Consider the following 25,376-nt stretch of genomic DNA (forward strand, 5'->3'; position numbering starts at 1 on the left):
ACGAATATGGCCATGAACAGGGCCCTGGGTAAGTATAATGTAACATAAGTTAAGTGCAGTAACTTCAGAAATATGGCCATGAACAAGGCCCTGGATATGTATACTGTAACATAAGTTAAGGGCAGTAACTTCAGGAATATGGCCATGAACAAGGCCCTGGATATGTATACTGTAACATACGTTAAGGGCAGTAACTTCAGGAATATGGCCATGAACAAGGCCCTGGATATGTATACTGTAACATAAGTTAAGGGCAGTAACTTCAGGAATATGGCCATGAACAAGGCCCTGGATATGTATACTGTAATGTAAGTTAAGGGCAGTAACTTCAGGAATATGGCCATGAACAGGGCCCCCAGTATGTATACTGTAACATAAGTTAAGTGCAGTAACTTCAGGAATATGGTCATGAACAGGGCCCTGGGTATGTATACTGTAACATAAGTTAAGGGCAGTAACTTCAGGAATATGGCCATGAACAAGGCCCTGGATATGTATACTGTAACATAAGTTAAGGGCAGTAACTTCAGGAATATGGCCATGAACAGGGCCCCCAGTATGTATACTGTAACATAAGTTAAGGGCAGTAACTTCAGGAATATGGCCATGAACAAGGCCCTGGATATGTATACTGTAACATAAGTTAAGGGCAGTAACTTCAGGAATATGGCCATGACTTACAGGGCCCCCAGTATGTATACTGTAGCATAAGTTAAGGGCAGTAACTTCAGGAATATGGCCATGAACAGGGCCCCCAGTATGTATACTGTAACATAAGTTAAAGGCAGTGTTTTCAGGAATATGGCCATGAACAGGGCCCTGCGTATGTATAATGTAACATAAGTTAAGTGCAGTAACTTCAGGAATATGGCCATGAACAGGGCCCTGGGTATGTATACTGTAACATAAGTTAAGGCAGTAACTTCGGGAATACGGCTATGAACAGGGCCCTGGGTATGTATACTGTAACATAAGTTAAGGGCAGTAACTTCAGGAATGTGGCCATGAACAGGGCCCTGGGTATGTATAATGTAACATAAGTTAAGGCAGTAACTTCAGGAATACGGCTATGAACAGGGCCCTGGGTATGTATACTGTAACATAAGTTAAGGGCAGTAACTTCAGGAATATGGCCATGAACAGGGCCCTGGGTATGTATAATGTAACATAAGTTAAGGCAGTAACTTCGGGAATATGGCCATGAACAGGGCCCTGGGTATGTATAATGTAACATAAGTTAAGTGCAGTAACTTCAGGAATATGGCCATGTACAGAGCCCTGGGTAGGTATACTGTAACATAAGTTAAGGCAGTAACTTCGGGAATATGGCTATAAACAGGGCCCTGGATATGTATACTGTAACATTAGTTAAGGGCAGTAACTTCAGGAATATGGCCATGAACAGGGCCCTAGGTATGTATAATGTAACATAAGTTAAGTGCAGTAACTTCAGGAATATGGCCATGTACAGAGCCCTGGGTATGTATACTGTAACATAAGTTAAGGCAGTAACTTCGGGAATACGGCTATAAACAGGGCCCTGGATATGTATACTGTAACATAAGTTAAGGGCAGTAACTTCAGGAATATGGCCATGAACAGGGCCCTAGGTATGTATAATGTAACATAAGTTAAGTGCAGTAACTTCAGGAATAGGCCATGTACAGAGCCCTAGGTATGTATACTGTAACATAAGTTAAGGGTAGTAACTTCAGGAATATAACCATGAACAGGGCCCTAGGTATGTATTCTGTAACATAAGTTAAGGGCAGTAACTTCAGGAATACGGCCATGAACAGGGCCCTGGGTATGTGTACTGTAATGTAAGTTAAGTACAGTAACTTCAGGAATACGATCATGAACAGGGCCCTGGGTATGTGTACTGTAACATAAGTTAAGGCTAGTAACTTCACGAATATGGTCATGAACAGGGCCCTGGGTATGTATACTGTAACAGAAGTTAAGGGCAGTAACTTCAGAAATATGGCCATGAACAAGGCCCTGGATATGTATACTGTAACATAAGTTAAGGGCAGTAACTTCAGGAATATGGCCATGAACAAGGCCCTGGATATGTATACTGTAACATAAGTTAAGGGCAGTAACTTCAGGAATATGGCCATGAACAAGGCCCTGGGTATGTATACTGTAACATAAGTTAGGGCTATAACTTCAGGAATATGACCATGCATTGGGCCCCCGGTATGTATACTGTAACATAAGTTAAGGGTAGTAACTTCAGGAATATGACCATGAACAGGGCCCTGGGTATGTATACTGTAACATAAGTTAAGGGCAGTAACTTCAGGAATATGGCCATGAACAGGGCCCTGGGTATGTGTACTGTAATGTAAGTTAAGGACAGTAACTTCAGGAATACGGTCATGAACAGTGCCCTGGGTATGTATACTGTAACAGAAGTTAAGGGCAGTAACTTCAGAAATATGGCCATGAACAAGGCCCTGGATATGTATACTGTAACATAAGTTAAGGGCAGTAACTTCAGGAATATGGCCATGAACAAGGCCCTGGGTATGTATAATGTAACATAAGTTAAGGGCTGTAACTTCAGGAATATGGCCATGAACAGGGCCCTGGGTATGTATACTGTAACATAAGTTAAGGGCAGTAACTTCAGAAATATGGCCATGAACAAGGCCCTGGATATGTATACTGTAACATAAGTTAAGGGCAGTAACTTCAGGAATATGGCCATGAACAAGGCCCTGGATATGTATACTGTAACATACGTTAAGGGCAGTAACTTCAGGAATATGGCCATGAACAAGGCCTTGGATATGTATACTGTAACATAAGTTAAGGGCAGTAACTTCAGGAATATGGCCATGAACAAGGCCCTGGATATGTATACTGTAATGTAAGTTAAGGGCAGTAACTTCAGGAATATGGCCATGAACAGGGCCCCCAGTATGTATACTGTAACATAAGTTAAGTGCAGTAACTTCAGGAATATGGTCATGAACAGGGCCCTGGGTATGTATACTGTAACATAAGTTAAGGGCAGTAACTTCAGGAATATGGCCATGAACAAGGCCCTGGATATGTATACTGTAACATAAGTTAAGGGCAGTAACTTCAGGAATATGGCCATGAACAGGGCCCCCAGTATGTTTACTGTAACATAAGTTAAGTGCAGTAACTTCAGGAATATGGCCATGAACAAGGCCCTGGATATGTATACTGTAACATAAGTTAAGGGCAGTAACTTCAGGAATATGGCCATGAACAGGGCCCCCAGTATGTATACTGTAGCATAAGTTAAGGGCAGTAACTTCAGGAATATGGCCATGAACAGGGCCCCCAGTATGTATACTGTTAACAGGCAGTGTCTTCAGGAATATGGCCATGAACAGGGCCCTGGGTATGTATACTGTAACAGAAGTTAAGGCAGTAAATTCTGGAATACGACCATGTACTTGGCCCCCGGTATGTATACTGTATGTATACTGTAACATAAGTTAAGGGCAGTAACTTCAGGAATATGACCATGAACAGGGCCCTGGGTATGTGTACTGTAATGTAAGTTAAGGACAGTAACTTCAGGAATACGGTCATGAACAGGGCCCTGGGTATGTGTACTGTAACATAAGTTAAGGCTAGTAACTTCACGAATATGGCCATGAACAGGGCCCTGGGTATGTATACTGTAACAGAAGTTAAGGGCAGTAACTTCAGAAATATGGCCATGAACAAGGCCCTGGATATGTATACTGTAACATGAGTTAAGGGCAGTAACTTCAGGAATATGGCCATGAACAAGGCCCTGGATATGTATACTGTAACATAAGTTAAGAGCAGTAACTTCAGGAATATGGCCATGAACAGGGCCCTGGGTATGTGTACTGTAATGTAAGTTAAGGACCTGTAACTTCATGCAAAACGGTCATGAACAGGCCCTGGGTATGTGTACTGTAACATAAGTTAAGGCGAGTAACATCACAATATGGCCATGAACAGGGCCCTGGGTATGTATACTGTAACATAAGTTAAGGCTAGTAACTTCACGAATATGGCCATGAACAGGGCCCTGGGTATGTATACTGTAACAGAAGTTAAGGGCAGTAATTTCAGAAATATGGCCATGAACAAGGCCCTGGATATGTATACTGTAACATAAGTTAAGGGCAGTAACTTCAGGAATATGGCCATGAACAGGGCCCCGCGTATGTATACTGTAACATAAGTTAAGTGCAGTAACTTCAGAAATATGGCCATGAACAGGGCCCTGGGTATGTATACTGTAACATAAGTTAAGGGCTGTAACTTCAGGAATATGGCCATGAACAGGGCCGTGGGTATGTATACTGTAACATAAGTTAAGTGAAGTAACTTCAGAAATATGGCCATGAACAAGGCCCTGGATATGTATACTGTAACATAAGTTAAGGGCAGTAACTTCAGGAATATGGCCATGAACAAGGCCCTGGATATGTATACTGTAACATAAGTTAAGGGCAGTAACTTCAGGAATATGGCCATGAACAGGGCCCTGGATATGTATACTGTAATGTAAGTTAAGGGCAGTAACTTCAGGAATATAACCATGAACAGGGCCCCCAGTATGTATACTGTAACATAAGTTAAGTGCAGTAACTTCAGGAATATGGTCATGAACAGGGCCCTGGGTATGTATACTGTAACATATGTTAAGGGCAGTAACTTCAGGAATATGGCCATGAACAGGGCCCCCAGTATGTATACTGTTACATAAGTTAAAGGCAGTGTCTTCAGGAATATGGCCATGAACAGGGCCCTGTGTATGTATAATGTAACATAAGTTAAGTGCAGTAACTTCAGGAATATGGCCATGAACAGGGCCCTGGGTATGTATACTGTAACATAAGTTAAGGCAGTAACTTCGGGAATACGGCTATGAACAGGGCCCTGGGTATGTATACTGTAACATAAGTTAAGGGCAGTAACTTCAGGAATATGGCCATGAACAGGGCCCTGGGTATGTATAATGTAACATAAGTTAAGGCATTGACTTCAGGAATACGGCTATGAACAGGGCCCTGGGTATGTATACTGTAACATAAGTTAAGGGCAGTAACTTCAGGAATATGGCCATGAACAGGGCCCTGGGTATGTATAATGTAACATAAGTTAAGGCAGTAACTTCGGGAATATGGCCATGAACAGGGCCCTGGGTATGTATAATGTAACATAAGTTAATTGCAGTAACTTCAGGAATATGGCCATGTACAGAGCCCTGGGTATGTATACTGTAACATAAGTTAAGGCAGTAACTTCAGGAATATGGCCATGAACAGGGCCCTAGGTATGTATAATGTACCATAAGTTAAGGCAGTAACTTCGGGAATATGGCTATGAATAGGGCCCTGGGTATGTATAATGTAACATAAGTTAAGGCAGTAACTACGGGAATACGGCTATGAACAGGGCCCTGGGTATGTATACTGTAACATAAGTTAAGTGCAGTAACTTCAGGAACATGGCCATGAACAGGGTCCTGGGTATGTATAATGTAACATAAGTTAAGGCAATAACTTCGGGAATACGGCTATGAACAGGGCCCTGGGTATGTATACTGTAACATAAGTTAAGAGCAGTAACCTCAGGAATATGGCCATGAACAGGGCCCTGGGTATGTATACTGTAACATAAGTTAAGGGCAGTAACTTCAGGAATATGACCATGAACAGGGCCCTGGGTATGTTTACTGTAACATAAGTTAAGGGCAGTAACTTTAGGAATATGGCCATGAACAAGGCCCTGGATATGTATACTGTAACATAAGTTAAGGGCAGTAACTTCAGGAATATGGCCATGAACAGGGCCCTGGGATGTGTACAGTAATGTAAGTTAAGGGCAGTAACTTCAGGAATATGGCCATGAACAGGGCCCGGGGTAGGTATACTGTAACATAAGTTAAGGCCAGTAACTTCACGAATATGGCCATGAACAGGGCCCTGGGTATGTATACTGTTACAGAGTTTAAGGGCAGTAACTTCAGAAATATGGCCATAAACAAAGCCCTGGATATGTATACTGTAACATAAATTAAGGGAAGTAACTTCAGGAATATGGCCATGAACAGGGTCCTGGGTATGTATACTGTAACATAATTTAAGGGCAGTAACCTCAGGAATATGGCCATGAACAGGGCCCTGGGTATGTATACTGTAACATAAGTTAAGGGTAGTAACTTCAGGAATACGGCCATGAACAGGGCCCTGGGTATGTATACTGTAACAGAAGTTAAGGGCAGTAACTTCAGGAATACGGCCATGAACAGGGCCCCTGTTATGTATACTGTAACATAAGTTAAGGGCAGTAACTTCAGGAATATGGCCATGAACAGGGCCCTTGGTATGTGTACTGTAATGTAAGTTAAGGACAGTAACTTCAGGAATACGGTCATGAACAGGGCCCTGGGTATGTATACTGTAACAGAAGTTAACGGCAGTAACCTCAGGAATATGGCCATGAACAGGGCCCCGGGTATGTATACTGTAACATTAGTTAAGGGCAGTAACGTCACGAATATGGCCATGAACAGGGCCCGGGTATGTATACTGTAACATAAGTTAGGGCAGTAACTTCAGGAATATGGCCATGAACAGGGCCCCGGGTATGTATACTGTAACATAAGTTAAGGGCAGTAACTTCAGGAATATGGCCATGAACAGGGCCCTGGGTATGTATACTGTAACAGAAGTTAAGGCAGTAAATTCTGGAATACGACCATGTACTTGGCCCCCGGTATGTATACTGTATGTATACTGTAACATAAGTTAAGGGCAGTAACTTCAGGAATATGACCATGACCAGGGCCCCGGGTATGTATACTGTAACATAAGTTAAGACAGTAACTTCAGGAATATGGCCATGAACAGGGCACCCAGTATGTATACTGTAACATAAGTTAAAGGCAGTGTCTTCAGGAATATGGCCATGAACAGGGCCCTGGGTATGTATAATGTAACAGAAGTTAAAGGCAGTAACTTCAGGAATATGACCATGTACTGGGCCCCCGGTATGTATACTGTAACATAAGTTAAGGGCAGTAACTTCAGGAATATGGCCATGAACAGGGCCGTGGGTATGTATACTGTAACATAAGTTAGGGCTGTAACTTCAGAAATATGGCCATGAACAGGGCTCTTGGTATGTATACTGTAATGTAAGTTAAGGACAGTAACTTCGGGAATACGGCCTTGAACAGGGCCCTTGTTATCTACACTGTAACAGAAGTTAAGGCAGTAACTTCAGGAATATGGCCATGAACAAGGCTCTTGTTATGTATACTGTAACATAAGTTAAGGGCTGTAACTTCAGAAATATGGCCATGAACAGGGCCCTGGGTATGTATACTGTAACAGGGCCTGGGGTATAATACCAGTGAATAACCATGTAAGTATGACATCAGGTAATAATCCCAGGGTAATAACCCCCCAGTCTCCCCCTTACCATAACCCTTAGGTGTAGGGGTCAAGCCACTCACCTTTCACCTAGCCGGCTGGGTGCAATCCATGGTACTGATGTAAAACTGTGGTCACCTGCTCAATCACATAGTCTTGCGCTTACATCTGGGCCATTGAAAATGATTTGTACATTGAGGTAGACCATCCCGTATGGTTTCCTCTCAAGGAATTTGTTTATTTTTAGCTCACCTGGCCCGAAGGTGAGCTTATGTCATGGCGCGGCGTCCATCATCCATGCCTCCCTACGTCGTTGCCTCGTCCATCCATCCGTCCGCCGTCCGTCCGTCAACATTTCCTTTAAATCACTACTTGTCATAGAGTTCTGCATGGATTGTAACCAAACTTGGCCACAAACATCATTGGGGGAAGGGGAAAAGAACTTGTATAAATTTTGGCTATGACCCCCTCGGGGGCAGGAGGGGCAGTGCCCAATAGGGGAAATAGAAGTAAATCCTATAAATCGCTACTAGTCATATAAGAGTTGTGCATTGATTGTACCCAAATTTAGACAGAAACATCATTAGGGGAAGGGGAACAGAGTTTGTATAAATTTTGGCTGTGACTCCCTGGGGGCAAGAGGGGCGGGGCCCAATAAGGGAAATAGAGGTAAATCCTATAAATCACTACCGGTACTTGTCCTAGGTTTTGCATGGATTGTAACCAAATTTTGGCTATGACCCCCTGGGGGCAGGAGGGGCGTGGACCAATAAGGGAAATAGAGGTAAATTCTTTAAATCTCTACTAGTTATAGGGTTCTTCATGGATTGTAACCAAATTTGGCCAGAAACATCATTTGGGGAAGGGGATTAGAGTTTGTAAAAATTTTGTCTCTGACTCCTAGGGGCAGGAGGGGCGGGGCCTAACAGGGGAAATAGAGCTAAATGTTAAAATTCCTTTAGAAAAGAAACAATGAACCTGTATTCGGAACATAACTTGGCATTACAAACCAGGTGAGCGATACAGGCCCATTGGGCCTCTTGTTTTGATTAGTGTACATGTTTTTCTACAGACACGTATGTAAAGTTGACCCTGATGTCACCTACTGGACAGGAAGTGGCCCGAAGTAAGACCTCCATCAGGCGGGGTCAACCAAATCCACTGTTCAAAGAGACATTCATGTTCCAAGTGGCACTATTCCAGCTGGCTGAGGTCACTCTCATGGTGTCTGTCTACAATAAACGCAGTATGAAGAAGAAGGATATGATTGGATGGTTTTCTAGTGGTAAGTTGTGCAATAAAACTGCAATTTTTACTACATGTATCGACAAAACAACTAGTGTGATAGTTAATCTATTGCAGACTACAATTGCAATAGTATTGTGATAGTATTGTATTGTGATAGTATTGCATTTTTAGCCCACCATCATCAGATAGTTCGGCTATTCAAATCGCTTTTCGTCCATGGTCTGTCATCAGTCCTTTCATCCGTCCGTTCGTCCTTCAGTCCGTTAACATTTCTTGTTACCGCTATTTCTCAGAAATGGCTGAAGGGATCTCTCTCAAATTTCATATGTAGGTTCCCCTAGGGCCTTAGTTGTGCATATTGCATTTTGGGACCGATCGGTCAACAAGATGGCCGCCAGGCAGTCATATGGATTTGATAGTTAAAGTTTGTTGCCGCTATTTCTCTGAAAGTATTGAAGGGATCTCTCTCAAATTTCCCTAGGTCCCTAGTTATACATATTCTATTTTGGTACTGATCAGTGAACAAGATGACATACAGGACACCATCTTGGATTTTGACAATTGAAGTTTGTTACTACTATTTCTCAGAAAGTACTGAAGAGATCTTTCTCAAATTTAACATGTAGGTTCCCCTAGGGCCCTAGTTGTGCATATTGCATTTTGGGACTGATCGGTCAACAAGATGGACGATAGACCGCCATCTTGGATTTTGACAATTGAAGTTTGTTAGTGTTATATATCTCAGGAAGTAGCGAAAGGATCTTTTCTCAAATTTCATATGTAGTAATATGTAGTAAAAGTTAGAAAAGCAGAGAAAAGATTATCTTTCCTTTTTCAGACATAGATCATTCTTTGGTGGGGGCCAAGATCCCTTTGGGATCTCTTGTACATATTCAACTCCAGTTGATAAAATTTATTACCATGCTGTCTATCTGCAATTTGGGTTTTAGTAGCATTATGGTGACATCATCAGTTTATGCTTTAGTACAATAATGGTGACATCATTATTTTTTAGGTCACCTAACCATAGTCTTTTGTCAGTCGACGTCCATCGTGCGTCGTCGGTCATGCGATGTCCGTTAACATTTCCTTGTGATATATAAGCAATGTTACGGTAATTGATTATCTTGAACTTTCCTGATACATTGTCATATATGGTTGATATTAGACCAAATTAAAGTTACGGTAATTAATTATCTTGTATTTTCCTGATACATTGACATAAATAGTTGATATTAGACTAAATTTAATCTTTACTTATTCCCGTCATAGCTACAAGTATGTAAATTCCAATGTACCAATAAGAATTGTCCATTGTATGTACTGTACTCATTGTTATTGTACTGTGTTGTATTGAAAGTTTTATGAGAAAAAAACATTTCCTTGTGAGAGCGATAACTTGGAGTAAATATAAACCAAAATTACTGAAACTTTGTATGTAGACTAACATTGGAAAGATCTCAGACAATTTCGGAAATCAGCTTGATTCTATGATAATTTACAGAGTTATTGCCCTTTGTAATAATAATTATTATTCGACCTTTTGAATATGATAACTTGAATATATATGCAATCAGCTTCATGAAACTTTGTATTTTGACTGAAATTGGTAAAATTTTGGACAAGTTCGAAAATCAGCCTGATTCGATAGTGACTTACAGAGTTATTGCCCTTTGCACTAATAATTGTTATTGGACCTTTTGAATACAATAATTTGAATAAATATTCAATCAGCTTCATGAAACTTTGTATTTAGACTAAAATTAGAAAGATTTCTGACAAGTTCGAAAATTGACCTGATTAGATTGATTCCACTCTAACTTATTTACAGAGTTATTGCCCTTTGCAATAATAAATATTGAACCTTGTGAACACGGTAATGTGAGTAAATATGCACCAAGCCTAATGAAACTTTGTATGTATTCCTATTAGATGTATGTTCCAATTTTGTGAACAAAAGACATCGGTTGGCTTAAAATGACATAACTATTTGTATCAATTGTTAGGTGACCTTTAAGGCCCATGGGCCTTTTGTTGTTATAATACGGTAAGGTGACATCATCAGTTTATGTTATAGTACCGTTATGGTGACATCGTCAGTTAATGTTATTGTGCCTTTAAGGTGACATGATAAGTTTGTGGGGCAGCAGTACCTTACAGTGGTTAAGAAATCTTGACATATTACACATGCCCTCCACCTCTGAGTCGCAAATTTGAATCCCATGTGGGGCAGTTGCCAAGTACTGACTGCTGGTCGGTGGTTTTTCTCCAGGTACTCTGGGTTTCCTCCACCAACAAACAATAACAATTGAAAATATGTAAATTTACGAATGATATATAGTAAGATTTTCACTTGCGTACTACATTATGGCCACTGACTGTGTCTCTGCTGGCCAATGGAACCGTTTACGTCGTACGAACATTCCTCTCCAATAAACGGGTCATTATTTCATGACTGTTGATTGAAGGTTGCTTCACTTTCTCATACTCTATAAACTGTAAGACTTCATTGGTAATTTTGCTTGGGCTCCCATGTTGGGTAGTTGCCAGGTACTGACCGCTGGTTGGTGGTTTTTCTACAGGTACTCAGGTTTTTCCTCCACCAACAAACTTGGCACGTCCTTACATGACCTTGGTCCCCCGTGTAGTCACATTCTTTATAATCTTGTGACAATCTCCTCTTGTCACACCAGTTTATGACAAGGTCAAATGTCCCCCGTGTAGTCACATTCTTTATAATCTTGTGACAATCTCCTCTCGTCACACCAGTTTATGACAAGGTCAAATGTCCCCCATGCAGTCACATTCTTTATAATCTTGTGACAATCTCCTCTCGTCACACCAGTTTATGACAAGGTCAAATGTCCCCCATGCAGTCACATTCTTTATAATCTTGTGACAATCTCCTCTCGTCACACCAGTTTATGACAAGGTCAAATGTCCCCCCGAGTCACATTCTTTATAATCTTGTGACAATCTCCTCTCGTCACACCAGTTTATGACAAGGTCAAATGTCCCCCGTGAGTCACATTCTTTATAATCTTGTGACAATCTCCTCTCGTCACACCAGTTTATGACAAGGTCAAATGTCCCCCGTGCAGTCACATTCTTTATAATCTTGTGACAATCTCCTCTCGTCACACCAGTTTATGACAAGGTCAAATGTCCCCCCGAGTCACATTCTTTATAATCTTGTGACAATCTCCTCTCGTCACACCAGTTTATGACAAGGTCAAATGTCCCCCGTGTAGTCACATTCTTTATAATCTTGTGACAATCTCCTCTCGTCAAACCAGTTTATGACAAGGTCAAATGTCCCCCGTGTAGTCATCTTACATTCTTTATAATCTTGTCACATCTTTTATCTTGTGACAATCTCCTCTCGTCACACCAGTTTATGACAAGGTCAAATGTCCCCCGTGCAGTCACATTCTTTATAATCTTGTGACAATCTCCTCTCGTCACACCAGTTTATGACAAGGTCAAATGTCCCCCCGAGTCACATTCTTTATAATCTTGTGACAATCTCCTCTCGTCACACCAGTTTATGACAAGGTCAAATGTCCCCCCCGAGTCACATTCTTTATAATCTTGTGACAATCTCCTCTCGTCACACCAGTTTATGACAAGGTCAAATGTCCCCCATGCAGTCACATTCTTTATAATCTTGTGACAATCTCCTCTCGTCACACCAGTTTATGACAAGGTCAAATGTCCCCCATGCAGTCACATTCTTTATAATCTTGTGACAATCTCCTCTCGTCACACCAGTTTATGACAAGGTCAAATGTCCCCCCGAGTCACATTCTTTATAATCTTGTGACAATCTCCTCTCGTCACACCAGTTTATGACAAGGTCAAATGTCCCCCCGAGTCACATTCTTTATAATCTTGTGACAATCTCCTCTCGTCACACCAGTTTATGACAAGGTCAAATGTCCCCATTCTTTATAATCTTGTGACAATCTCCTCTCGTCACACCAGTTTATGACAAGGTCAAATGTCCCCCCGAGTCACATTCTTTATAATCTTGTGACAATCTCCTCTCGTCACACCAGTTTATGACAAGGTCAAATGTCCCCCCGAGTCACATTCTTTATAATCTTGTGACAATCTCCTCTCGTCACACCAGTTTATTTTTACTAATCTCATGAAAAGATAATCCTTTATAAGATAAAAGATTCTCGTCAAGAGAACGATTTAGTGAACATGTGAGGGACGTGCAGAATGGGTCTGACAAACCAATAAACAGACATTTTGAGGGTCACTCAGAGTTTGACAACATAATAGCAGTATTGTTTGCACTAAAAGATCCAAGCCAGGCATACAGACAGTTTCATGAGGAGAAGTGGATTCATATGCTAAATACCAGACAGCCATATGGATGCAATGTGAAGTTCATTTCTACATGAAATGGAGAGTGCAGAGGACGATCTGATGTCTATTTTATGACATCATAATACTTGTGACGTCATGATGTCTATGACGTCATTATATATATGATGTTATTGTTGCTACAGCATCATATCAAAACGTTCAAGATGGATTTCACCTAGCTTTTCTTGTGTTTCTATGTACCTGAAATGACCAAGAGGCCGAAAATTTGTGGAAGGGATATTTATACTGTTTAATGTTTATATGTATTCTCCCTCCGGAGAACTAGTATTTGGAACTTTATAATGAAGATCAAGTATTTCACGACGAAGTTTACCTTCCGTCAGTACCCCGTTAGCATAAGATCTTCCACACACGTTTTTCTTATCGTGTGCAGCCATATTGCCTGTCAAACTCTAGAACATTGTCAGGTAAACCCGCCCACTCGTTCTATCGCCTGACGTCAGGTAGGCTATGTAAACTTCGCCACTCCAAACGATTGACAGAACCACTCGACTAGTTCATAATATCTGTCGCTCAACATACCGAGATTATTATTTTTATTTTTATTTTGTCAACAGTTAGGCTGACACAACAGTAATAGGATGTTAAACTAATAAAACCCCTCAACAGTTTGTGTTATTGTACTATTATGGTGACATCATCAATTTATGTTATAGTACTGTTATGGTGACATCATCAATTTATGTTATAGTACTGTTATGGTGACATCATCAATTTATGTTATAGTACTGTTATGGTGACATCATCAATTTATGTTATTGAACTATTATGGTGACATCATCAATTTATGTTATTGTACTATTATGGTGACATCATCAATTTATGTTATAGTACTGTTATGGTGACATCATCAATTTATGTTATTGTACTGTGATGGTGACATCATCAATTTATGTTATAGTACTGTTATGGTGACATCATCAATTTATGTTATAGCACTGTTATGGTGACTTCATAATTTTATATTATTGTACTGTGATGGTGACATCATCAGTTTATGTTATTGTACTGTTATGATGACATCATCAGTTAATGTTATAGTACTGTTATGGTGACATCATCAGTTTATGTTATTGTACTGTGACATGTGTTTTAGGTGTGAACAGCAGTGGAGATGAGGAACTGTCCCACTGGACTGACATGAGAGAGAGTAAAGGTGATCAAGTCTGTCGCTGGCATGTCCTCCTGGAGTCCTGATACAGTAGCTAATGGCGCCACCTATCACATCAAAGCTGTGCATTACGCATCATACAGTAGCTAATGGCGCCACCTACAATATCACATCAAAGCATTACGCATCATACAATAGCTAATGGCGCCACCTACAATATCACATCAAAGCTGTGCATTACGCATGTATAAATCTGACAGTGGTTGTTCATATGTAGGATGCATCTAGGACAAACTGATTAATGACCGTGAACATTCGCAATAGAATTTTAAAAGAAGAATCTCTTACTAGGGGCCATAATATTATGTATTTCTTTATGAGGACAGTCTCGAAATCCTAGGGCCTGTACAGTGTTTCATTATGAGGACAAAAGCTCTGGGTTGCCTGGTGTTACATACTAGGTCATAAGTCAATGGCACTGTATAACAAATTTGTTCAGAGGTCATAAGTCAATGGCACTGTATAACAAATTTGTTTATAGGTCATAAGTCAATGGCACTGTATAACAAATTTGTTCAGAGGTCATAACTCAATGGCACTGTATAACAAATTTGTTCAGAGGTCATAAGTCAATGGCACTGTATAACAAATTTGTTCAGAGGTCATAAGTCAATGGCACTGTATAACAAATTTGTTCAGAGGTCATAAGTCAATGGCACTGTATAACAAATTTGTTTATAGGTCATAAGTCAATGGCACTGTATAACAAATTTGTTTAGAGGTCATAAGTCAATGGCACTGTATAACAAATTTGTTTAGAGGTCATAAGTCAATGGCACTGTATAACAAATTTGTTTATAGGTCATAAGTCAATGGCACTGTATAACAAATTTGTTTATAGGTCATAACTCAATGGCACTGTATAACAAATTTGTTCAGAAGTCATAACTCAATGGCACTGTATAACAAATTTGTTCAGAAGTCATAACTCAATGGCACTGTATAACAAATTTGTTTATAGGTCATAAGTCAATGGCACTGTATAACAAATTTGTTCAGCAGTCACAGAAGATAAGAGACAGCCTCTTGTCAAAAGATACATGGTGAATTGTCTACACATTATTTATGAGACATTAATAGACACAGGCACTGTGGAACTGGATGTAACTGATGAAATAGGAAGTATGGATGGACAAAGAAAGTTACTCTGTGTCATTGGCTTCCTGATTCTGTGTTTTAAATATACTACAACAGGGGAGATCACTCTGTTGTTGTATCAGAACAATCTCTCCCAGAGTGCATCGAGGTCCCAACATTTCACCACTGTAAATGGCCCACGGAAATTTCAAGATTCTTGAAAAACGTATTTGAAACGCATACTAAATTCTTGAATACATATTGTAAATTTCCTTTTGTATAATTTTGCTGTAAACGACGGTTAGTTCTGACATGTATTATAATTTGATCATTCAATATTAAACCAAACAATTATGAATTATTTTGCAGATACACTAGATTTACTTGTAAGTAAGTAGTCACAATTTCTATATGACGTCCACCATTTCAAAAACAATTACTTTGATCTCATATATAAAGATGGTGCAATGTATTAAACAATCATGATGATGTAATATTCTGTGACCTGAGGTCAACAGATGGCCAGTTGGTGAGCTGTTGACAGAGGTGAATGTGGGGACTCCAATGAATCTGGGAGAGATTGGTATCAGAATGGGTATGACAGGGGAGATCACTCTGTTGTAGTATGAGAATGTCTACAATCTGCAGTATGTATAACACAGGAGATCACTCTGTTGTTGCATGAGTGCAGAGTGACCTCCCCTGTTGTATACCTTCTAATTATTGTGATGTTTTCACTTTATCTAACAATTTATTTATAAGATTGTATAATTGAACTTTTAAAGGACTTGGTTGTCTAATGAGAACAGCAAAGTGTTATTGATTTGATTAATTATTCCTCAAGACCACTCTAATTGGAGTATGTGATTTATAGATAACATCTTAAGTTAGGGATTTTGTGTTTATTTGTTATGAAATATATGTCAAAATATGAAGAAAAAAAGAAAACGAAAATTCACAACTAATCTATCTCTTATATTTGTCTTTGTTATTGTGCTGGAGTTATCAATTAATGTATTGTTAAAGGAATCACACAACTTCATCATTAACTCTCATGTTATAATACAGTGGAACCTCCCAAAACCGAACCTTCTCAAAACCGATCACCTCTAGAAACCAAACATGGATGTCATGTATGGAATGAATTCCTCTTTATTAATAGTATATAAAACTTCGCAAAACCGATCCCTCCCAATTCCGAATACCGGACCGATTTTGAGATCGGAATAGTCAAATGTAACTAAAATACACTTCTGAAAACCGGCCTTACCTGAGCGACACCGATAGATTGCATTGAGGTCTGATCAACCGACCGTGAAATACACACATACCTGCACCATAGTTGTTGCATCCTTGGGCATGTATACCGATGGGAAGGCTATAGGTACACAGTAATTATACCCGAGATGGTGGTGTAATTATTTAATCATGCCTATTGTTTAGATATCTAACGAAGGTCTACCATGTGCACGCGGTTTGTTTACTGTAGGAAAACAAGCAGAGCTAGTAATAAAGAGAAAGTTTCGTATTCAAATCACACAGGTTTTTTAGGTCACCTGAGACGAAGTCTCAAGTGACCTATTCTAATCGCCTTTTGTCCGTCGTCGTGCGTCGTCCGTCGTCCGTCGTCCGTCGTCCGTCGTGCGTCGTATGTCCGTAAACAATTTACATTTTCGACTTCTTCTCCAAAACTGCTGAAGCAATTTCAATGAAATTTTGCACAAACCTTCTAAGGCATAAGGCCAATCAAAATTGTGAATTATATGGTCCCCACCCCCCAGGGGGCTGTGGGAGGGGCCAAAAGGGGTAAAATTGAGTAAAATTTCAAAAATCTTCTTCTCTACTCACAGATGTGGTAGAATCAAATACTCTTCATAGATAGAAAGGTCTTAAGGTCCTTTACAAAAATTGTGAATTATATGACCCTGGGGTCTCTAGTTTCCCCCTGGGGAGGGGGTTAAGTTTACTATAGTTTATATTGGGAAAACACATTTTTGCGCATTATTTGGTCATTTGTAATAGGAAATGAGTCAAATGTTGTCAGAATTATCAGTATGAGATGGCCATTGAATCCTATTAACAAATTTTCTATGACTGACCCCCAGGGGCCTTAGGGGCGGGGTCAAAAGGGGTAAAATAGGCTAAAACTTCAAAAATCTTCTTCTGAAATTCTAGAAATGGTAGAATCAAATACTTTTCATAAATAGAAAGGTCTTAAGGTCCTTTACATAAATTGTGAATTATATGACCCTGGGGTCTCACGTTTCCCCCTGGGGAGGGGTCAAGTTTACTATAGTTTATATAGGGAAAACACATTTATGAGCATGTTTTGCTCAATTGTAATTGGAAACGAGTCAAACTTGGTTAGAATTATTAGCCTGAGATAGCATTTTAATATCATATCCACATTGGTCCTTGCCGACCCCCTGGGGGCAGAGGGGCGGGGCTAAAAAAGGGTCAAATAGGCTAAAACTTCAAAAATCTTCTTCTGAAATTCTGGAAATGGTTGAATCAAATACTTTTCATAAATAGAAAGGTCTTAAGGTCTTTTACAAAAATTGTGAATTATATGACCCTGGGGTCTCACGTTTTCCCCTGGGGAGGGGGTCAAGTTTACTATAGTTTATATAGGGAAAACACATTTATGAGCATTTTTTGCTCAATTATCATTGGAAACGAGTCAAACTTGGTTAGAATTATTAGCCTGAGATAGCATTTTAATATCATATCCATATTGGTCCAGGCCGACCCCCTGGGGGCAGAGGGGTGGGGCCAAAAAAGGGTCAAATAGGCTAAAACTTCAAAAATATTCTTTCAAAATTCTGGAAATGGTATAATCAAATACACTTTATAGATGAAAAGGTCCTAAAGTTTGTTTATAAAAATTGTAAATTATATGACCCTGGGGTCTCCTGTTTCCCCTTGGGGAGGGGGTCAAGTTTACTACATTTTATATAGGAAAAACACATTAATGAGCATTTTTTGCTCAATTTTCATAGGAAATGAGTCAAACTTGGTTAGAATTATTAGCCTGAGATAGCATTTTAATATCATATCCACATTGGTCCTGGCCGATCCCCTGGGGGCAGAGGGACGGGGCTAAAAAAGGGTCAAATAGGCTAAAACTTCAAAAATCTTCTAAAATTCTGGATATAGTAGAATCAAATAATTATAGATGGAAAGGTCTTAAGGTGTTTTATAAATATTGTGAATTATATGACCTTGGGGTCTCACATTACCCCCTGGGGAGGGGTCAAGTTTACTTTAGTTTATATAGGAAAAACGTATTTGTGAACATTATTTGCCCAATTTTCGTCGGAAAACGAGTCAAACTTGATTAGAATTATTAGCCATTTTAACATTCATATCCGTCCTCGATGACCCCCTGGGGGACCAGAGGGGCAGGACCAAACAGGGTCAAAATGATTAAAATTTCAAAAAATACCTCTAAGTTCACAGGTTTGATGGAAGCAAATACTCTTCATAGTCTAAAAAGTCAAAGTTATAAATCACTGACCAACTTCAAGGCCCAGCATATAGTGTTTATATGTCTTTAATTTGTTTCATTATTTGTTTCATTATATATTCTAACTCAGGTGACCGTTAAGGCCCATGCCTATTGTATTAACAGCAGATCTATTTATATGTACATACTTTCAATCGCTGCACGTTAATGTCTATATGATAACTCTGTTTTCTATACGAAATTCGTTTTGTGTGAGCTGCACCACGTTTACACGACCCACACATTTTGTTTACGTTCATTTAATTTATTGCAGGCATAGTTGGGTGGTCACTCAAGTTCATTCACTACTTTTTTTATCCAACACTGCAGTCGGCAAACATTCGACCAGGGCCGATTCAAAATACAGAAAGAGGAATTTCCTATTATAATGATTTCCGATTACTTTTACTTTCGTATGGGCTATCTGATGGCCTCTTGTTTTTTATTTACATTTAGGTAAATACTTTTGAGATATTGGAGTTGTAGTAATACCATCGATAACGTCCAAACAATTGAAAATAAAAATTATCTGTATGAAGAAGCTCGTATTTTACAAAGCTAAAAGCCATAGTATTATTCATGTTTTTATCTTTTAGTTTAAAAAAAAATGCCAATAATAACTATGTCATATAATGACCAAGGTAATATATCTTTCATCGAAAACAATTGGGTCCTGATCATTTTACAATTTTGTGTAATTAGACCATATGATAATTTAATTTTTTAAAACTCATGCTGATCCCTAACCTTTTTGTGATGAAGCGATCGGTGCGATTTTTAGAGGGGGGGGGGGTATGAATTTCGGTCATGGCAGGTTGATTTATAGCAGAACGAACTGCGGTTTTTAAAAAATCATTCCCACATTTAGAACATCCCCAAGCTTTTAATTTTCCACTTCACATTCTGATATATTTAATGATATTTTTAATACACATATTATATGTAGCAACTAACCAAGTGGGGTGTCGTGGCGTATCGGAAACCAACTAAAACAACGGCCCTCCGCAACTATCCGGTATAGAGCGATCGAGTTTAAATCGGATCGATCGTGATGATCGGTATTCGGTTCACTTCTCCAAACCGAACCCTCTCTAAACCGGCCGAAATTATATGCCACCGACCATGATCGGTTTCGGGAGGTTCCACTGTATCTACAAATACATTTACATGTATGTTATTTTAATCTTTATTCCTTTATTTTTGCTTAGAATTGGATTAAAAAAATGTTTACTGGTTTCATTCCAGTTTTAATGACAGATATATAATTCATACATCGGATTTGAATGTATCAGAATATTGTGAAAATTGTTAAAGATCAAAATGAAAAGAGTGAGATCAAAATAGTTGGTTGATGTTTGTGAATTTGAGATATTTAACTAGATTGGACTAGCAAGACTTTACCATGTACCACTGTCTATAGTATAATTGCTAGGGTGTCTTATGATGTTATGACTGAGAGGGATTGATGTGTGGGCTTGGTCGTATTGATGAACAAATAGTTCAGAAATGATGGAGTATTTGTTTAAAGGTCAAAGGTCAAAGTTCCAAAGTGCATTTTTAGCCCACCATCATCAGATAGTGGGCTATTCAAATCGCATTTCGTCCATGGTCTGTCATCCGTCCTTCCAACCCGTTTGTCCGTTAACAATTCTTGTTATCTCTTTTTCACAGAATGGGATCATTCCTAGGGTCTACAAATTTCATATGTAGGTTCATCTAGGGCCCTAGATATGCATATTGCATTTTGGGACCAATCGGTCAACAAGATGGCCAACTGGCAGATATCTTGGATTTTGATGGTTAAAGTTTGTTATGGCTATTTCTCAGAGAGCACTGAAAGAATCATCCTCAAATTTCATAATTTCGTTCCCCTAGGGTCTAAGTTTTGCATATTGCATTTTGGTACCGATCTGTCAACAAGATAGCCGCCAGTCAGCCATCTAGGATTTTGATAGTTAAAGTTTGTTATCACTACATCTCAGAAAGTACAGAAGGGATCTGTCTCCAATTTCATATGTATGTTCCTCTAGGGCCCTAGTTGTGCACATTGCATTTTAGGACCGATCTGTCAATAAGATGGCCACAAGGCAGCCATCTTGGATTTTTGGCAGCAGCCATCTTGGATTTTGGTGGTTAAAGTTTGTAATTACTATTTTTCAAAAAGTACTGAATGGATCCATATGTATGTTTCCCTAGGGTCCTATGTAAGTTTCCCTAGGGTCCTATGTATGTTTCCCTAGGGTCCTATGTATGTTTCCCTAGGGTCCTATGTATGTTTCCCTAGGGTCCTATGTATGTTTCCCTAGGGTCCTATGTATGTTTCCCTAGGGTCCTATGTATGTTTCCCTAGGGTCCTATGTATTTTCCCTAGGTCCTATGTATGTTTCCCTAGGGTCCTTTGTATGTTTCCCTAGGGTCCTATGTATGTTTCCCTAGGGTCCTATGTATGTTTCCCTAGGGTCCTATGTATGTTTCCCTAGGGTCCTATGTATGTTTCCCTAGGGTCCTATGTATGTTTCCCTAGGGTCCTATGTATGTTTCCCTAGGGTCCTATGTATGTTTCCCTAGGGTCCTATGTATGTTTCCCTAGGGTCCTATGTATGTTTCCCTAGGGTCCTATGTATGTTCCCTAGGGTCCTATGTATGTTTCCCTAGGGTCCTATGTATGTTTCCCTAGGGTCCTATGTATGTTTCCCTAGGGTCCTATGTATGTTTCCCTAGGGTCCTATGTATGTTTCCCTAGGGTCCTATGTATGTTTCCCTAGGGTCCTATGTATGTTTCCCTAGGGTCCTATGTATGTTTCCCTAGGGTCCTATGTATGTTTCCCTAGGGTCCTATGTATGTTTCCCTAGGGTCCTATGTATGTTTCCCTAGGGTCTTGTATGTTCTAGGGTCCTATGTATGTTTCCCTAGGGTCCTATGTATGTTTCCCTAGGGTCCTATGTATGTTTCCCTAGGGTCCTATGTATGTTTCCCTAGGGTCCTATGTATGTTTCCCTAGGGTCCTATGTATGTTTCCCTAGGGGTAGTTTCCCTAGGGTCTATGTTTTCCCTAGGGTCCTATGTATGTTTCCCTAGGGTCCTATGTAGTTTCCCTAGGGTCCTATGTATGTTTCCCTAGGGTCCTATGTATGTTTCCCTAGGGTCCTAGTAGTTCCTAGGGTCCTATGTATGTTTCCCTAGGGTCCTATGTATGTTTCCCTAGGGTCCTATGTATGTTTCCCTAGGGTCCTATGTATGTTTCCCTAGGGTCCTATGTATGTTTCCCTAGGGTCCTATGTATGTTTCCCTAGGGTCCTATGTATGTTTCCCTAGGGTCCTATGTATGTTTCCCTAGGGTCCTATGTATGTTTCCCTAGGGTCCTATGTATGTTTCCCTAGGTCCTATGGGTCCTAGGGTCCTATGTAGGTTTCCCTAGGGTCCTATGTATGTTTCCCTAGGGTCCTATGTATGTTTCCCTAGGGTCCTATGTATGTTTCCCTAGGGTCCTATGTATGTTTCCCTAGGGTCCTATGTATGTTTCCCTAGGGTCCTATGTAGGTTTCCCTAGGGTCCTATGTATGTTTCCCTAGGGTCCTATGTATGTTTCCCTAGGGTCCTATGTATGTTTCCCTAGGGTCCTATGTATGTTTCCCTAGGGTCCTATGTATGTTTCCCTAGGGTCCTATGTATGTTTCCCTAGGGTCCTATGTATGTTTCCCTAGGGTCCTATGTATGTTTCCCTAGGGTCCTATGTATGTTTCCCTAGGGTCCTATGTATGTTTCCCTAGGGTCCTATGTATGTTTCCCTAGGGTCCTATGTATGTTTCCCTAGGGTCCTATCCCTAGGGTCCTATGTTTCCCTAGGGTCCTATGTATGTTTCCCTAGGGTCCTATGTATGTTTCCCTAGGGTCCTATGTATGTTTCCCTAGGGTCCTATGTATGTTTCCCTAGGGTCCTATGTATGTTTCCCTAGGGTCCTATGTATGTTTCCCTAGGGTCCTATGTATGTTTCCCTAGGGTCCTATGTATGTTTCCCTAGGGTCCTATGTATGTTTCCCTAGGGTCCTATGTATGTTTCCCTAGGGTCCTATGTATGTTTCCCTAGGGTCCTATGTATGTTTCCCTAGGGTCCTATGTATGTTTCCCTAGGGTCCTATGTATGTTTCCCTAGGGTCCTATGTATGTTTCCCTAGGGTCCTATGTATGTTTCCCTAGGGTCCTATGTATGTTTCCCTAGGGTCCTATGTATGTTTCCCTAGGGTCCTATGTATGTTTCCCTAGGGTCCTATGTATGTTTCCCTAGGGTCCTATGTATGTTTCCCTAGGGTCCTATGTATGTTTCCCTAGGTCCTATGTATGTTTCCTAGGGTCCTATGTATGTTTCCCTAGGGTCCTATGTATGTTTCCCTAGGGTCCTATGTATGTTTCCCTAGGGTCCTATGTATGTTTCCCTAGGGTCCTATGTATGTTTCCCTAGGGTCCTATGTATGTTTCCCTAGGGTCCTATGTATGTTTCCCTAGGGTCCTATGTATGTTTCCCTAGGGTCCTATGTATGTTTCCCTAGGGTCCTATGTATGTTTTCCCTAGGGTCCTATGTATGTTTCCCTAGGGTCCTATGTATGTTTCCCTAGGGTCCTATGTATGTTTCCCTAGGGTCCTATGTATGTTTCCCTAGGGTCCTATGTATGTTTCCCTAGGGTCCTATGTATGTTTCCCTAGGGTCCTATGTATGTTTCCCTAGGGTCCTATGTATGTTTCCCTAGGGTCCTATGTAGGTTTCCCTAGGGTCCTATGTATGTTTCCCTAGGGTCCTATGTATGTTTCCCTAGGGTCCTATGTATGTTTCCCTAGGGTCCTATGTATGTTTCCCTAGGGTCCTATGTATGTTTCCCTAGGGTCCTATGTATGTTTCCCTAGGGTCCTATGTATGTTTCCCTAGGGGTCCTATGTATGTTTCCCTAGGGTCCTATGTATGTTTCCCTAGGGTCCTATGTATGTTTCCCTAGGGTCCTATGTATGTTTCCCTAGGGTCCTATGTATGTTTCCCTAGGGTCCTATGTTATGTTTCCCTAGGGTCCTATGTATGTTTCCCTAGGGTCCTATGTATGTTTCCCTAGGGTCCTATGTATGTTTCCCTAGGGTCCTATGTATGTTTCCCTAGGGTCCTATGTATGTTTCCCTAGGGTCCTATGTATGTTTCCCTAGGGTCCTATGTATGTTTCCCTAGGGTCCTATGTATGTTTCCCTAGGGTCCTATGTATGTTTCCCTAGGGTCCTATGTATGTTTTCCCTAGGGTCCTATGTATGTTTCCCTAGGGTCCTATGTATGTTTCCCTAGGGTCCTATGTATGTTTCCCTAGGGTCCTATGTATGTTTCCCTAGGGTCCTATGTATGTTTCCCTAGGGTCCTATGTATGTTTCCCTAGGGTCCTATGTATGTTTCCCTAGGGTCCTATGTATGTTTCCCTAGGGTCCTATGTATGTTTCCCTAGGGTCCTATGTATGTTTCCCTAGGGTCCTATGTATGTTTCCCTAGGGTCCTATGTATGTTTCCCTAGGGTCCTATGTATGTTTCCCTAGGGTCCTATGTATGTTTCCCTAGGGTCCTATGTATGTTTCCCTAGGGTCCTATGTATGTTTCCCTAGGGTCCTATGTATGTTTCCCTAGGGTCCTATGTATGTTTCCCTAGGGTCCTATGTATGTTTCCCTAGGGTCCTATGTATGTTTCCCTAGGGTCCTATGTATGTTTCCCTAGGGTCCTATGTATGTTTCCCTAGGGTCCTATGTATGTTTCCCTAGGGTCCTATGTATGTTTCCCTAGGGTCCTATGTATGTTTCCCTAGGGTCCTATGTAGGTTTCCCTAGGGTCCTATGTATGTTTCCCTAGGGTCCTATGTATGTTTCCCTAGGGTCCTATGTATGTTTCCCTAGGGTCCTATGTATGTTTCCCTAGGGTCCTATGTATGTTTTCCCTAGGGTCCTATGTATGTTTCCCTAGGGTCCTATGTATGTTTCCCTAGGGTCCTATGTATGTTTCCCTAGGGTCCTATGTATGTTTCCCTAGGGTCCTATGTATGTTTCCCTAGGGTCCTATGTATGTTTCCCTAGGGTCCTATGTATGTTTCCCTAGGGTCCTATGTATGTTTCCCTAGGGTCCTATGTATGTTTCCCTAGGGTCCTATGTAGGTTTCCCTAGGGTCCTATGTATGTTTTCCCTAGGGTCCTATGTAGTTTCCCTAGGGTCCTATGTATGTTTCCCTAGGGTCCTATGTAGTTTCCCTAGGGTCCTATGTATGTTTCCCTAGGGTCCTATGTATGTTTCCCTAGGGTCCTATGTATGTTTCCCTAGGGTCCTATGTATGTTTCCCTAGGGTCCTATGTAGTTTCCCTAGGGTCCTATGTAGGTTTCCCTAGGGTCCTATGTATGTTTCCCTAGGGTCCTATGTATGTTTCCCTAGGGTCCTATGTAAGTTTCCCTAGGGTCCTATGTAGGTTTCCCTAGGGTCCTATGTATGTTTTCCCTAGGGTCCTATGTATGTTTCCCTAGGGTCCTATGTATGTTTCCCTAGGGTCCTATGTATGTT

General features: G+C 40.5%; 1 protein-coding gene across 1 annotated transcript; it reads left to right on the forward strand.

The window, feature by feature from the left end:
* The first annotated feature begins 6,050 nt into the window (after positions 1-6,050).
* Positions 6,051-18,908, forward strand: LOC138319449 (synaptotagmin-14-like). The gene is made up of 3 exons (XM_069262605.1): positions 6,051-6,616; positions 8,479-8,691; positions 14,149-18,908. Exons 1-3 carry the CDS (start codon positions 6,595-6,597, stop codon positions 14,247-14,249), a joined length of 336 nt encoding a protein of 111 aa, XP_069118706.1. The 5' UTR covers positions 6,051-6,594; the 3' UTR covers positions 14,250-18,908.
* The last annotated feature ends 6,468 nt before the right edge of the window (positions 18,909-25,376 follow it).

The sequence above is a fragment of the Argopecten irradians genome, chromosome 3 (assembly GCF_041381155.1).
Source record: "Argopecten irradians isolate NY chromosome 3, Ai_NY, whole genome shotgun sequence".
NCBI lineage: Eukaryota > Metazoa > Mollusca > Bivalvia > Pectinida > Pectinidae > Argopecten > Argopecten irradians.

Bases quoted from the DNA above. Each gene is read 5' to 3' on its own strand.
- LOC138319449 (XM_069262605.1), top strand. From the start codon at position 6,595: ATGGCCATGAACAGGGCCCCGG. The intron at 6,617-8,478 runs GTATGTATACTG...GTTTTTCTACAG, and splicing joins GGCCATGAACAGGGCCCCGG to ACACGTATGTAAAGTTGACC. The intron at 8,692-14,148 runs GTAAGTTGTGCA...CATGTGTTTTAG, and splicing joins GATTGGATGGTTTTCTAGTG to GTGTGAACAGCAGTGGAGAT.